Below are 13,591 nucleotides of genomic sequence, written 5' to 3' on the forward strand. Positions count from 1 at the left end.
CATCACTGGCCATTCAAGAAATGCAAATTAAAATAGCATTGAGATCTCATCTCACTCCATAAAAAATGGCTGCCATAAAGAAATCAACTGATAACAAATGTTGGCAGGGCTGTAGGGAAAAAGAAACACTTCTCCACTGTTGGTGAGAATGTAGACTGATGCAGCCACTGTGGAAAAGAGTATGCAGATTCCTAAAAAAAAAAAAAAAAAAAATAGGATTGAAAGTCCCATTCAACTCAGCTATTTTCCTCCTGGGTATTTTCCCAGAAAAATTGAAAAGGTCATGTCACAGTGATATATGTGTACCCATGTTCATAGCAGCACTAGTCATAATAGCTAAATCTTGGAAACAACCAAAATGCCCATCAGCTGCAGAATGGATGAAAAAATGTGGCATTTTTATACAATGGCATATTACCCAGCTATAAAAAATGATGATCTTGAGGCTTTTATAGGTAAATGGAGGTAACTTGAGACTATCCTTATAAGTTAAATAAATCAGACTCACATTTGTAAATGCCATATTCTCTCTAGTATAAAATATAAACAATAATAAAAAACTGAAAGAGTAGTAAGATTCAAAATGCATAATAGATATTATAATAATGAAACGGAAAGAAAGTAGATAGACACTCAAACATTGACAGGGCAATGTATACGTACCCATAGTTTATAATACTAGTAAGTAACAAACTCTGGAGGACAATGACTAGAAGCCCGAGGCAGTGAACACAACAGTATGGTATGCCTTTTGGAGGAGGTGAGAGTTGAGGGTACACACTATGAACCTAGACCATGTCTCACTAATGTGACTGTTGTAGCTGCTTTTTGTGTGTGTGCATATATTTTTTCATATATAATATACATATGAAAGAAGCATAAAGAGCAGAAGTCTATGTGGAATAGTTTTTACTAAGCCACAGACCTATTCATCAGCAGCACAGCGAAGAGTTACTGGGTGGAAGCCTGGAAACATTTGGTACTGAAATGTGTAACATTGTGGTTTGGTTTGAGTGTTTCTGTTTTGTTTTGTATGTTTATAATAATGAATTGTCTTTAACAAAAATAAAGCGTATCTTTAAAATTATTCAAGTAATCAGTAAATATTTTAGCATTTTAAAGTTTATAAAAATTGCATTTTAAAATTTTTAATTTATAATAATTTAAAAAGAAGAGGGTAAATTTGTAAATAAGACAAATAGTCTCTTCTAGGAATCAAGGTAATTAAATCTACACACAGAATCTGAAATCTCGCAGGACCAAATGCTGAATTAGACAGCTTACTCTATTAGCAGGTAGAATAATAATATCTCAACAGACAGAAGGTCGATAACATAAAGATAAAAGATTGAGGGAAAACTTGCTAATATGTATTCAGCACCATACAGGAAAAAAGAATAGAACCAAACATGATGTTTTCTACTGTGAACACAGTGAGGCCTGTAACAAAAAATTTCTCATGACTATCAATTCTCATTACTTTAATTCCATGTTTACCAGGACTCCTTTCTAAGCACTAATTCAGTCTCTCAGAATGTTTAGCAAAATTGCTTATTTACAATTTTCAAGTCAAACAAATTCTGCAAAACAAAAGCTCTTTCTGAACTTATCTAGTAGTAAATCCAAACTTTAATGAACAGTTTTACGTACCAATATACATAGTCATTTTTCTGCAGATATATTAATATATTTGATTATAGAGAAATTCACTACATACTTAATTACCTTTGAAAATCTAAAAACTACTGAATTCGGAGACACAGCTGCAAAAGGGTCTCTCAAAAGTTTTCTTAGCAATCTGCAATAAACAGGGTTATCTGCTTGGATTTTTCTCTTTTCTCTTCCTTTTGCTAAGAAGGCAAAGTAACTCTTTGCCCTTTGGTTTACTGAGATCATCTTTAGTCATACTGACTATACTGTTTTTTAGTCCTTAAATATATTTTTAAAGAAGAATTTTTCATTTCTAAAAAAAAAAAAAAGAAAAAGCTGGACACAGTGATACACACACCTATAGCCCCAGCTACTTAGGAGTCTGAAACAGGAGGATTATTAGTTACAGGCCAGCCTGGGCACTTTAGTAAGACCTTGTCTCAAAATTTTAAAAAAGGGCTGGGATGTGGCTCAGCAGTAAAGCACTCGCCTAGAATAGGTTGGGCGAGGCACTAGATCATCTCTCAGTACCACAAACAAAATCTGTGCAATGGAAAGTGAGATAAGCAGCACTCCAGCTAATAAACATACAATAAATTATCAATATTTAATTGTTTATGACAATTATGCTAGAATTATAGAAATCTTAAAAGGTAATTAACAAGCTTTCCTTTCCTTAAGGAAAAATTAAAGAGTCAAATAGACAAACTGTACCTAGAAAACAAGATGAAAGAAAATAATCTATACTCATTTTATACCACAAAAATTTTACAGCATTTTAGAAATATCAATTTTCCAAATCATGAGGTAGACAATTATGAGATAAAAATGCAAAGATTTTGTCCTCTCTACCTGTGTGACTGAAAAAGAGCCACAGCACTTCTGCAGTCTACAGTTCCTTTTTTTTCTTTCCTTAACAGGCCTTAGTTCTTTCATCTTTAAAATGAAAAATTGAGAGCTTACAGGTAAAGATATCTAACTGGAAAACGCACAGCAGCCTATTTCTTATCTCCTCTCTCCTCTAAAACACCAGTGAATTGGAAGGAAAGAAATGTTTAAAAGAATAATCCATAATGACTAATAAGCAAACATGAACAGGGCCATGATGGGCCAAGAGAGTACAGCTTATGAGGACAGAAAGCAGGTAGAGGAATACAGGTAATAAAGCAGGGAGAGGAAGTCCCAGTTCAGACACAAATGTGAAAAATGTAACTGAAGAGAAAGTCGAACCACCAGAATCGACTGAACTCAAATACCAGAGCAGTAAGGGCATCAGGAGTGCAGAACAAATAGAAATGAAGTTAAAGGAAATGCTGCGACCCTAAAAGTAATTTGCTCAATCAACCAAGTCTACCCATATGCAGTTATCAATCAGTCTGTTACTGCTTTATTCATCAATATAGTCATATTTGATCAAAATAAAACACCTATAGGAGATAAATTAACAATATTGGTTTTATTATAAGCCTCCCCAAACTAATTAATTTTGAAACAATAAGCACAATTATTCTGATTTTAAACAGAGCTGAAGTGCTCTGTTTGAAGCACTGACTGAAAAAAAAAAGTTTAGCAGTGGAAAATGAAATACCTTTCAGTCTCTTCTAGTACAGTATTCGTTATAAACAACCATAAGCATTTACTTCATGAAATAGCTTTAAAAAGTAAAATTCTCATTGTATATACAAACCTTTTTGTTAAATTTTGTACAACTTCAAATTTTAAGAATACGTATACGTACACAGAGTAGTATTTCAGAACTATGACCACTAATATATTAATCTTATCTTGCTATTATCATTATTTTATATTAGATATGTAAATACAAGTAAGCTTTGAATAACTTAAAAGGAACATATCTATATTCCAGTAACTATGACAAAATCAATAATATATATATTGTTCAAATTACCTTTTAAAACACCTTTACTTGATAAGAATTGCTATATATCTCATGACATCAACAAAAGCTAAATATTTCTACATAATAACAATAGCATATAATAACAATATTGTTATTACATTTCTACATAATAATATGGTTATTATAATATGTAGAACTATAGTAACAATATCTTTTTTTTTTTACTTTTTTGGTCTTTTTCCTTTTTATCTGTACCAGGGATCGAACTCATGACTGCCTGCTTGCAAGGCAAGCGCTTATGCCGCTGAGCTAAATCCCCAGCCCCAGTAACAATATCTTAAAAAGATTCACTAAGAATTAAAATGATTCAGCTAGGAAAAAAGGAAATGCCTCATTATGGTTTGTCCATATGCAAGTGTACGTGGTTTGCCCCCCATACACAAAAGTGCACATGCTGGAGGTTTTGGCCCCAGGATGGCAATATGAGAGATGGGAGGCCCTTTAAGAGATCGGACTTAATGGGAAGCATTTATGTCACTGAGGGACACTGCTCTCAGAAAGAATTCGGGTAGTTCTGCCAGACAATGAGCTGGTTCTTGTGAGAGATGTTATACAACAGAGAGTCTGGTTTCTAAAACCTCTGGCTTTCTGTCTCCAGATGTAATCTTTTCCTCCCAAATATGTCCCCAAATTTTTGTGATTTTACCCAGTGTCAGGTCCTCAGTAGAACCAAGCACCATGCCCCCTAAACCTCCAGAACTGTGAGCTACATAAACCTCTTTTTTATACAATTACCTAATCTCAGATTTTTCACTATAACAAAAAGTAAAGTAATACACATTACGTTGAAAGGAGACAATATTTTGTATCTTCTTCTTATCCTATTTATCCTTTAAGGATCAAAAATATCTCTAATTTTTTAAAGCCTGATACAGAAATCATAAATGTGCCACATATCATCATTCAATAAACCACAAAAAAAACTACAATGAGTAACAAGCAGAATAAGCAATACAACAGAGACATATACAAATGACCCACTCATACTTGGTAAATGTATCCCCCATACAAACATTTACTAAACAGAGTGGTAGCACATTCCTTTTCTTTCACAAGCTAAAATACAAACTGCAAATCAGGAAATTCAAAAGCAAGAAAATGAGGCCCTGAAATTAGGTAGAAGAGGCAACGATTATAAAAGCTAGCAAAATACCCATCCAACTCTAATTATACAAAGTTAAAGAAACTCTAAATATATGCAACTTAATCACATATTTTTATCTGATAAAACATGTCAAAGTTGTAAAGAAAAAGACATTTCATGTGTTACAAATGAATGGCTACATGAACTTTAAAGCATTTTACCCCACCTAAAACAAGTATCATAATACCTAGACAATCAAATACAAGGAATTAAAGCTAGTAAGAAGGATTAAAGTATGTTCCTTTGCAAACGTGGCTAGGAAGAACTAAACACAACTTCTTTTAAAAAGAGAACAGTTCTAGCACTGTATTACTACTTTCATTGTCTTTAACTCCTAAACATCGTGGTTTAACTTTGACTACATTTCCCTAAATGTTAGTGTTCTTTGACCACCTAACCTGGGCACTTTCATCCATGCTTTTGGACCATCAACTACAGATAATGAATTTTGAACCTCTACTTCCAACCACAATCTACCGTCTGATTGTAGAACATCACTCCTTAACTATCTCAACGGAACTTTTAACACAAAATCTACCAAATTGAACTTTTCTTCCACTTTCTGTTATGTACCTATTCTGGTTATTGATACAATAATCTAAAAACCTAAGAGTTACCCATTATATTTTCTCTTCATTCGCTAATCCCATCTCATTCACAAAGTAGACTCTATCTTCAAAGAGTAATACACGAATCTACACTCCGCACTCTTACTGTCTGTGCCTTGTTTCAAGCATGTCCTTTTTTAGGTTATTATATCAATCACTTAACAGTTCACCCTCCTTTCATGTAGTTTCTTTTTTAATCATTCTTCTATATTACTGTTAATGAGATCTTCCTAGAATATAACTTGAATCATTTCTATAGTTGCTTAGGATCTTTCAGTGATCCAAAATAAAACCTAAAATCTCTAGCAGAATATCTTATCTTGTCACCTCTTTATCACTCCCTAATTTTCCATAAAAAACACTAAAGTACAATCATATCAATGAAGTTGCTTTTAAAAGCCATCCTGTACCTCAATGCCTCTGTCTACTTTCTCTCTTTCTGGACGTTCCTTTTCTTGACATGGTCTCTTGGTTACTTTTTTCTCCTTGCTGAGACAAAATATCCGACCTTCAAAATTAGCTCACAGTTTGTGGAGATTTCAGTCCATAATCAGCTGGCTCCAAAGCAGGGTGGCATAGCACAGGGGCAGCCGTTCATGGCAGTGGCAAGTACCAAAGACAAGAGAGAAAAGGACAAAAGGGAAAAGGACACCTCCTTCTCTCCTTATATTGTATGCTGGCTACCTGCCCCTAGATGGGTACAGCACTCACACGACCAGTCCCAATGCTAGATAATGAACCAATCTCAAATGCTAGACTCAGTCACATTGGAAAGGCCTGATCCACCCTCTATGACCGCATGAGGCTTTGGAGGGACATCCTAACACAAACCATAACACACAGTAAGTCTGACTTGCTCAGGACTCAGAGCACAGACTGTATAATTAATAGTAATAATAGTGTAATTGTGTATTTGCTCCATCAAACTTTGAACACTGGAAAAACAAAATGCATTTATTACTCATTTATGTGTCCTTCAATGTCTATCATATTGCCTAAGAATAATAAGTGATGGACATTATTTGTAGAATATTTAAGACTTTTTATTTTTTTCCAGAAAACAGAATTTTCCATTGATAATCATCCCACAGTAGACACAAAGCATGAGAAATATTTAGAGAAAAAAAAAAAAAAGCAACCAGTTAAAAAGTCAATTGACATAAATAAATGGAGCAGAAAAACAAAAATCAAATACATGGCTATCTTTACAGTAGTTCCTAAGCACACCGTGGTTTTTGCTGTCTCATATTCTCTCATGAACATGTTTCATTTACTGTTTAATCTTAAACAATTATTCTGATTCTTAGAACATATATAAGTGGTAAATGAAACGAAGTGAAAACATTGCACAAATTGGCCAGTTTTCAAAACTAAGCATAGTTAGAATTTTTAAAATGCCATACAACCCTAATCAACCCAACCAAATTGTACTTCCTATAATTGCCTTCTAAAAGACTTGACAGTGAGATTATCATGCACACTTTAAAAACCACATATACTTTATAAACCACATACACATATGGCTCTCCTATATCTTAACTTATATTTTTATACAAGCATATTTTTATAAATACAAAAACACATAAACACAAAAACTAGTATTTTTATATATTAAAAAATATATAAACTCAATTTATTTAGTAAGTATGCATTTTTATGACTAAAGTCAAATAAATATTTTCTTCTATCTAGGCCATGAACAGAAACTTATCCAGTTGAATTTTCTCAACTATATGCCTCTTTTTTATGATCTTAAATGAAGAGAATTAGAGAAATCTTAATTCTAGGCCTCTAGTATTATTGGTACTTCCCCTTTTCTTTCATCAACTAGTACTCAATTAGTACTCATACTCAACTCTGCTCATTCACATAAAACAAACTGTGAATTACTCAAGTTCATAATTGATTTTCAAAGTATGTGAATCTCTGAGACTAAAGTCCACATAGCATAGTTAAAAGGCACAATAGTGCTATTCTCATTTAGTTTGACATAAACACAAGCAACAAATTATTAAGATTCAGATAATATAGACCAAGTTTATAAAGTGAAATGTTATTCTCAAGTAGCCTGACATAAATTGTGACATGAATATAGATACCTACTACTATACATTAATTTATCTTTTTGCAGCTGCCAATTCTTTAACTACAGGACCCCAGATCCATGGAATATTCTTTTGTTCATTTCAAAAAGTGAGTGAAAAGAGACCAGCAGTGAGAAAGATGGGATATTTCTTCCCTAGAAGCATTCCAATTAATAAATTCAGATGAAATGAAGGAAATAGGAAATCACCTAGAACATAAAGGCAAAATAAACAATGAATGCCAAAATTAGTCATCAAAGCTTCAGGAGAATCAAATTGCAGCACATCCGAGTCCCTGCACCCAAAAAATGCATTAATTTTATTCCTTTTTTGTTTGTTTGTTGTTGTTGTTGTTGTTTTATAGTGGGAATTGAACTTGCAACCTTGTGGTTCACAGGCAGGCTCTTAAGCCACTGAGCTAAATCCCTGGCCTGCATTAACTTTAAAAGAAAAAATACTTGTAGTACATTTTCTGTGCTAATGTTAAATAATGTTAAAGAAAACAGGTTTTTAGCTCACAGTTTAGGAAGTTCAAGAGCATGGCACTGGCACCTCCTCGGTACCAGTGAAGGTCTTCTACCTCCATCACAACATGATAGAGGCCATCAAAGTGAAAGTATATGATGGAAGAAAAGATCACATGGCTAGACAAGACTCAAGAAAGATTCAGGGGCCAGACACCAATTTTACAATGATACACTCTCACAAGCACTACATCACTACATTAATCTTGTATATCACTAACTGCAAAGTTAATTCAATGAAACTAAAAGATATCATGCATTTAAGTGACATCTCTCGTTAGGTTCTGCATGAACAACATTAATCTCCAATAAAGGTAATGAGCTAATTACGTTCCACTAGGTCCTACCTCTTAAAGCTTTCACCACTTCTTAAATTGCCACCCTCAGGGCAAGCTTCCAACATAAAAACCTTTGGGAGACACACTCAAACACAGTCCAAAACACTGTTAACTTAACAATAAAGACACTGGCACACATCACCATAACCAAATGACTGCAATGATATCATCAATGAGAACTCACATTGATGCCATGTACCTCTGATGTGATATGTTAAGGAAATTTCACTCATAATGCTTCTTCCCCATAATACTAACATCAATCCAATCACACATAAACACCAAATATTATATTCAGAGACATTTCACAAAGTAACACACTAGCACTTTTCAAACAAGAATGTAAAAATTCAGGAAAGATTACCAAAAAAAAGGAATAAGCAAATATTACAGACTGGAAAGAGATTAAGGAGAAAAGATAACTAAATTCAACATGGAATTCAGACTAGATCCGGAACAGGATAAGGATATTCATGGAAGTCCTGGCAAAATGTGAATAAATCCTGCAATTACTAATATTATAACAATGTTAATTTCTTAATTTTAATAAAAGTATCCTGGTTATGTTATCAGATGGGTAAGTCAGGTGTAAGATGTATGGGAATTATGTTCTGTCTTTGTAAATCTTCTGTAAGTCTAAACTTATTTCAAAAGAGTTAAAACAGAAATATTTTGGTTATCAAGCTGTTTAGGTTGAATAATACATTACCCCGTTCTTTTCCTTATATCTTCTCTCTCTTTTAATCTATTTTCAATTTAAACTAAGTTTCTGTTCCTCCCTACATCTCCCCTAAGAAGATTCCAAATTCTTATACTATAGGGCTTCTCATAGTCTTATTTCTTGCCAGCACAGAGCACCTTTCTGTACAGCCACAAACTAACCTAATTAAAGATATCGCTTAACAAACACCTTAATATCTAAGAGCTTCATTACAATTAACATAAAAAGTGCCTTTAAATTCATTTGCATACACTAATTTTGAGATGTATATTGTAAACACTATTTTACTAACAAGACTGAAAAATTAAATGATAAAACATCTAATAAATGTCCAACTATGAATTTAAATCCAGTTCTTCAGTGTCCAAGACCAAATTGCCTTATTAAAAGAAAATATGAAGATAAGAACAAAAATCAATGATACTGAAACTAAAAACTTAAATACAAAGTATCAGAAAAGCAAGAATTGAGTCTTTGGAAGGATAGATACAAGTGACAAACAGCCAGACTTACCAAAAGAAGGAAAGAATAGACCCATATCAATGCAATTAGAAATGAAAAAAGCAAGATCATAACAGATACTACTGAAATCCAAAGTTATTGACATTATTTCAGAAACTTACATCCCAACAAATTGGAAAATCTAGAAGAAATGGATTGATTCCTAGGCAAATATGATTTACTAAAATGAAGCAAGAAGATATAAAAGCCTTGAATAGGCCTGTAAGAGGCAATGAAATTGAATAGTAGTAAAAACTCTACCAAGAAAAGCTCAGATGTGATATTTATTATTCTTTTTTCATTTTAAAATTTTAAAAAAAGGGAGCCGGGGATTTAGCTCAGTGGTAGGCATGAGGCTGTGACTTCAATACAAAGTACAAAAAAAATAAAAAATAAAAAAAATTAATAAAGAAAATCTCAGGACCCAGTAGATTCACCACTGAGTTTTACCAGAACTTCAGAGAAGATGAAATTCAATACTTCTCAAACTCTTCCATAAACCTGAAAGAGAATTTATTCTTGAAAGCCAGCATGACCCTGATATCAAACCTGAGCAGGTTCGACAAAACAAACAAACAAATAACCCTAACAGTGGATATCCTTAATGAACACAGATATAAAAATCCTTAATGAGATACGCAAACACAATACAATAAATCATTAAAAGGATCCTACATCATAAGCAAGTCAGCTTTATCCCAGGGATGCAAGAATGGTACAACATACATGAATCAATGTATGAGATAAGTAGAAGTATAAAAATTACAGGTTATCTCAATGTGAGCAGAAAAACTTTGAAAAAGTCCAACATTCCTTCATGTTAACAACACTGACAAAAATAGGTATAGGACTTAATCTCAATCTGATAAAAAGCCACTTAAGAAAAATCCACAACCAACATCATACTATATGTGAAAAAACTGAAAGCATTCCTTCTAAAATCAGGAACAAGACAGGTATCCACTCTTGCAATTTCTGTTAAAGTACCCAAAACTTACGCAGAGGCCAGTCATGGGTTGCCAGAAGCAGCCAGCACCTTCCTATGTCAGCACCAGTCATGGATCACATGAGAAGAACAAGAAGCCAACCCCTTCCTGTGAGGCAGCTGGCACACAGGCTGGGAGGCAAGGGGAGCCATCATCCTCTTTCCCGCAAATAAGCAACTGGCTGATTCGGAGAAACACAGGCTATCACAATAGCTATTGAAGTGTAAAACAAAACAAAACAAAACAAAACTAATGCTTGTAGTGTTTAGTGTTAGATTGACTTTGCAGGCCTACAGCTGATAGTCTGATCTTCTATTTAGAGGATAACAATATGCAATATAGCAACTATGGAGGATCTCCTTCTAAAGACGGTAGCCATTGTTAAATCCCCATTATCAGGCCAGGGGTTTAGCTCAGCAGCACAAGCACTTGCTTGGCAGGCACAAGGTCAGGAGTTTAATCCCTGGTACCAAACCAAACCAAACCAAAACAAACAAAACAAAAAAAAAAAAAAAAAAAAAAAACCTCCCTATTATCTTGTTTTAAAGTCCTGTATCATTTTCATTGTTTGGTTTTATTCTGTTTTGTTTGATTTCACTATATCTGATGGCATGGACAGCTATTTCAAAGATAACAAGATATATTATGGTAGCCATTTTTTATTTCCCATTATCTTGTTTTGAAGTTCTGTATCACTTTCATTATTTTGTTTTGATTGGTTGTATTCTATTCTGTTTTGTTTGATTTTATTATGTCTGGTCATGTGGTCAGCTATTTTAAAGATAACAAGAGACATTATGGTAGCTATTGTTAATTTTCTAGTATCTAGTTTGGAAATCCTGTATCACATTCAGTGTTTTGTTTTGAATGGTTTTATTCTGTTTTATTTTGCATGGTTTTATTCTCTTTAAAATAAAAAAAAAATAGGCAGCACAATCAGGCAAGAGGAATAAAAGGTATATAAGCAGGAGAGAAAAAAATCTATCTTCATTTGCAAATGATATGATTCTTTACAGAGAAAAAAATTTTTTAAAAAACTTCACCAGAAGACTCTTAGACCTACTAAACAAATTCAGCAAAGTGGCAACATATGTATAAAGTCAACACGCAAAATTAATAGCACTGAACCTAAGGAGAACAAAACCAAAGAAAGCAATTCCCTTCATGCTAGTGTCCAAAAATAAATAAAAAGAACTAAAACTACATACAACACTTAAGACTTTATCCAAGGAAATGAAAGATCTCTATAACAAAAACTTTAGTCTTCTGTAGACAGGAAAAAAATGAATAAGACATTAGAAAATGGAAAAAGAGCAACTCTGAACCCAGTAACATTTAGTTGCTGATCCACTTTTTACAATCAAGCTACCTTATAACACCCATGTAATCTCAGCTACTTAGGAAGCTGAAGCAGGGAGATTCCAAGTTCCAGGCCTGCCTGGGCAACTTACCAAGACTCTGTCTCAAAAAGTGCTGAGGCCATGACTTAGAGATCCCTGGGTTCAGTCCTCAGTTGGAAGGGAGAAGCCTGCAATTCTGTGGTCCACAATTAAAAAGAATACACTTCCTTTCCTTGGGGTATATATGTAATATATCATGATTTTTAGCAAAGTTCTAATTTTCACCACCGTCCTATGTGTCCTCTTTAAAATGTCAATGATTCTACAATCACAAAGTCTGGATTTCACTACAAATGCTCTGTTTACCCTAACATAACCTGTATGATTTAAAGCAGACTTCAATCACCTCCAGCCAGCAACTCTACAAGCTAAAGAACTGCTCATCTCTATTCTCATACCAACCAGCTTTCAACTTTTGAATCCTAGCTAAAATGTTCTCTGATTTCCAATCCCATTCATTTCTTTATATAGAAAAATTAGAAGAAATACTAAGGAACATATACACTTTCAGATGCACAAAATATTTTGAACGGTATTTCTCTTCCTCTCAAAAAGAAAAAAAAAATCAAATGACTATTCCTCAATTCATGTGTCTCCTTAATAGAGCAGGGTGATACAGCAAAGTCAAGTCACTTGGGACCCTAAAGAAACCAAGCTTAATCTAAACTGGCACTTTTTCTTTAAAGATTGTGATAGCCAAGGTTGCCTGAGTTTTGTATTGGTCGAGTGAGAAACTTAGCAAGAGCTGCGAATAAAACAATAATAATAAATCATGGAGCCAGGCCTGTAAGTCTAGATGAGAAAACCATTAACTCTTAATAGGTATTTGCTACGTGCAAAGGCAATATAAGGGACAAAAGCTGGCGCGCGCTGAGCACCTAACCGTGGAGTAGGTCAACTTTGTGTTCTGCCACCCTGCCCTCTCCAGCGCCTGACATCTGCAAGAGCTCAACGCTAAACTAAACTGAAGACTTCGGTGTTAAAGGAATCTGCTCCAGCGAGAAGCGCGCGGGGGAACCTGGAAAGCGTGGGGGCTGGGTTCGGATGTAAAGTGTTCTCCGCACAGCTTCACATTGTTTAATTCACATGGAACAACCCCCCACACACACACATGCTCCGCTCAGTTTGAGCCTGTAGGCGGTAGTAGATATGAGCAGGTTGGCAGTTTCTGAAAGATACAAACCGGGACACCACTGAGGAACCTCAAAAGTCTGGGGCGAAGTAAAGGGGGCGTCACTTGCCTCCCATTCCTGCAAGAAACGCTGGGCCTCCTCAGAACCAACAGTCTTATGTCTCCTAAATTCGTCCTTTACGTACTGGTCTCCCAGGGCTTTGAGATCTGGGGGCAGAAGCTGGTGTAACTGCAAGATGCGCCTATACAAGGTCCGCACTCGGGAAACATGCAGCCCAGACATTGCACCACGCGTAGACCTCCAACTGCGCCTGCGCAAAACAGGCTCGTCTCCGCACCTTCCCTGCTCCGCCCAGCCAAAAGTCACCCAGAAGGAAACCAAAACCGGAAAGCGCGAGACCTCCGTCCGGTTTGGTCCGCTCTGGAATCAGGTCCCTCCGGAAACCTGCGCTTTGCTGCGGATCGAAAATGGGCGGATCCTTGTTAGAGGCGTGGCTTTCGTGAAGTTGCGAGAGTTCCTAGGATCGATTTCTGTCTTCCGCGAAGTGTTGGTGAGGTCTGCTCGCCTGAGGCCCACGCTGT

At 35.0% G+C, this 13,591-nt stretch overlaps 1 protein-coding gene across 1 annotated transcript in view; it reads right to left on the bottom strand.

Annotated features, from left to right (window-relative positions):
* Sdhaf3 (succinate dehydrogenase complex assembly factor 3) overlaps nucleotides 1-13,380 on the bottom strand; it is an 81,338-nt gene extending 67,958 nt beyond the window's left edge. The window contains exon 1 of the mRNA XM_003475115.5: nucleotides 13,119-13,380. Within this exon, the coding sequence (XP_003475163.1) occupies nucleotides 13,119-13,292 (174 nt within the window). The 5' untranslated portion in view covers nucleotides 13,293-13,380. The remainder of the gene's footprint in view (nucleotides 1-13,118) is intronic.
* Nucleotides 13,381-13,591: the final 211 nt, after the last annotated feature.

The sequence above is a fragment of the Cavia porcellus genome, unplaced genomic scaffold, assembly GCF_034190915.1.
Source record: "Cavia porcellus strain 051 isolate PalLab524CR breed Dunkin Hartley unplaced genomic scaffold, mCavPor4.1 scaffold_2, whole genome shotgun sequence".
In the NCBI taxonomy this organism is placed as follows: domain Eukaryota; kingdom Metazoa; phylum Chordata; class Mammalia; order Rodentia; family Caviidae; genus Cavia; species Cavia porcellus.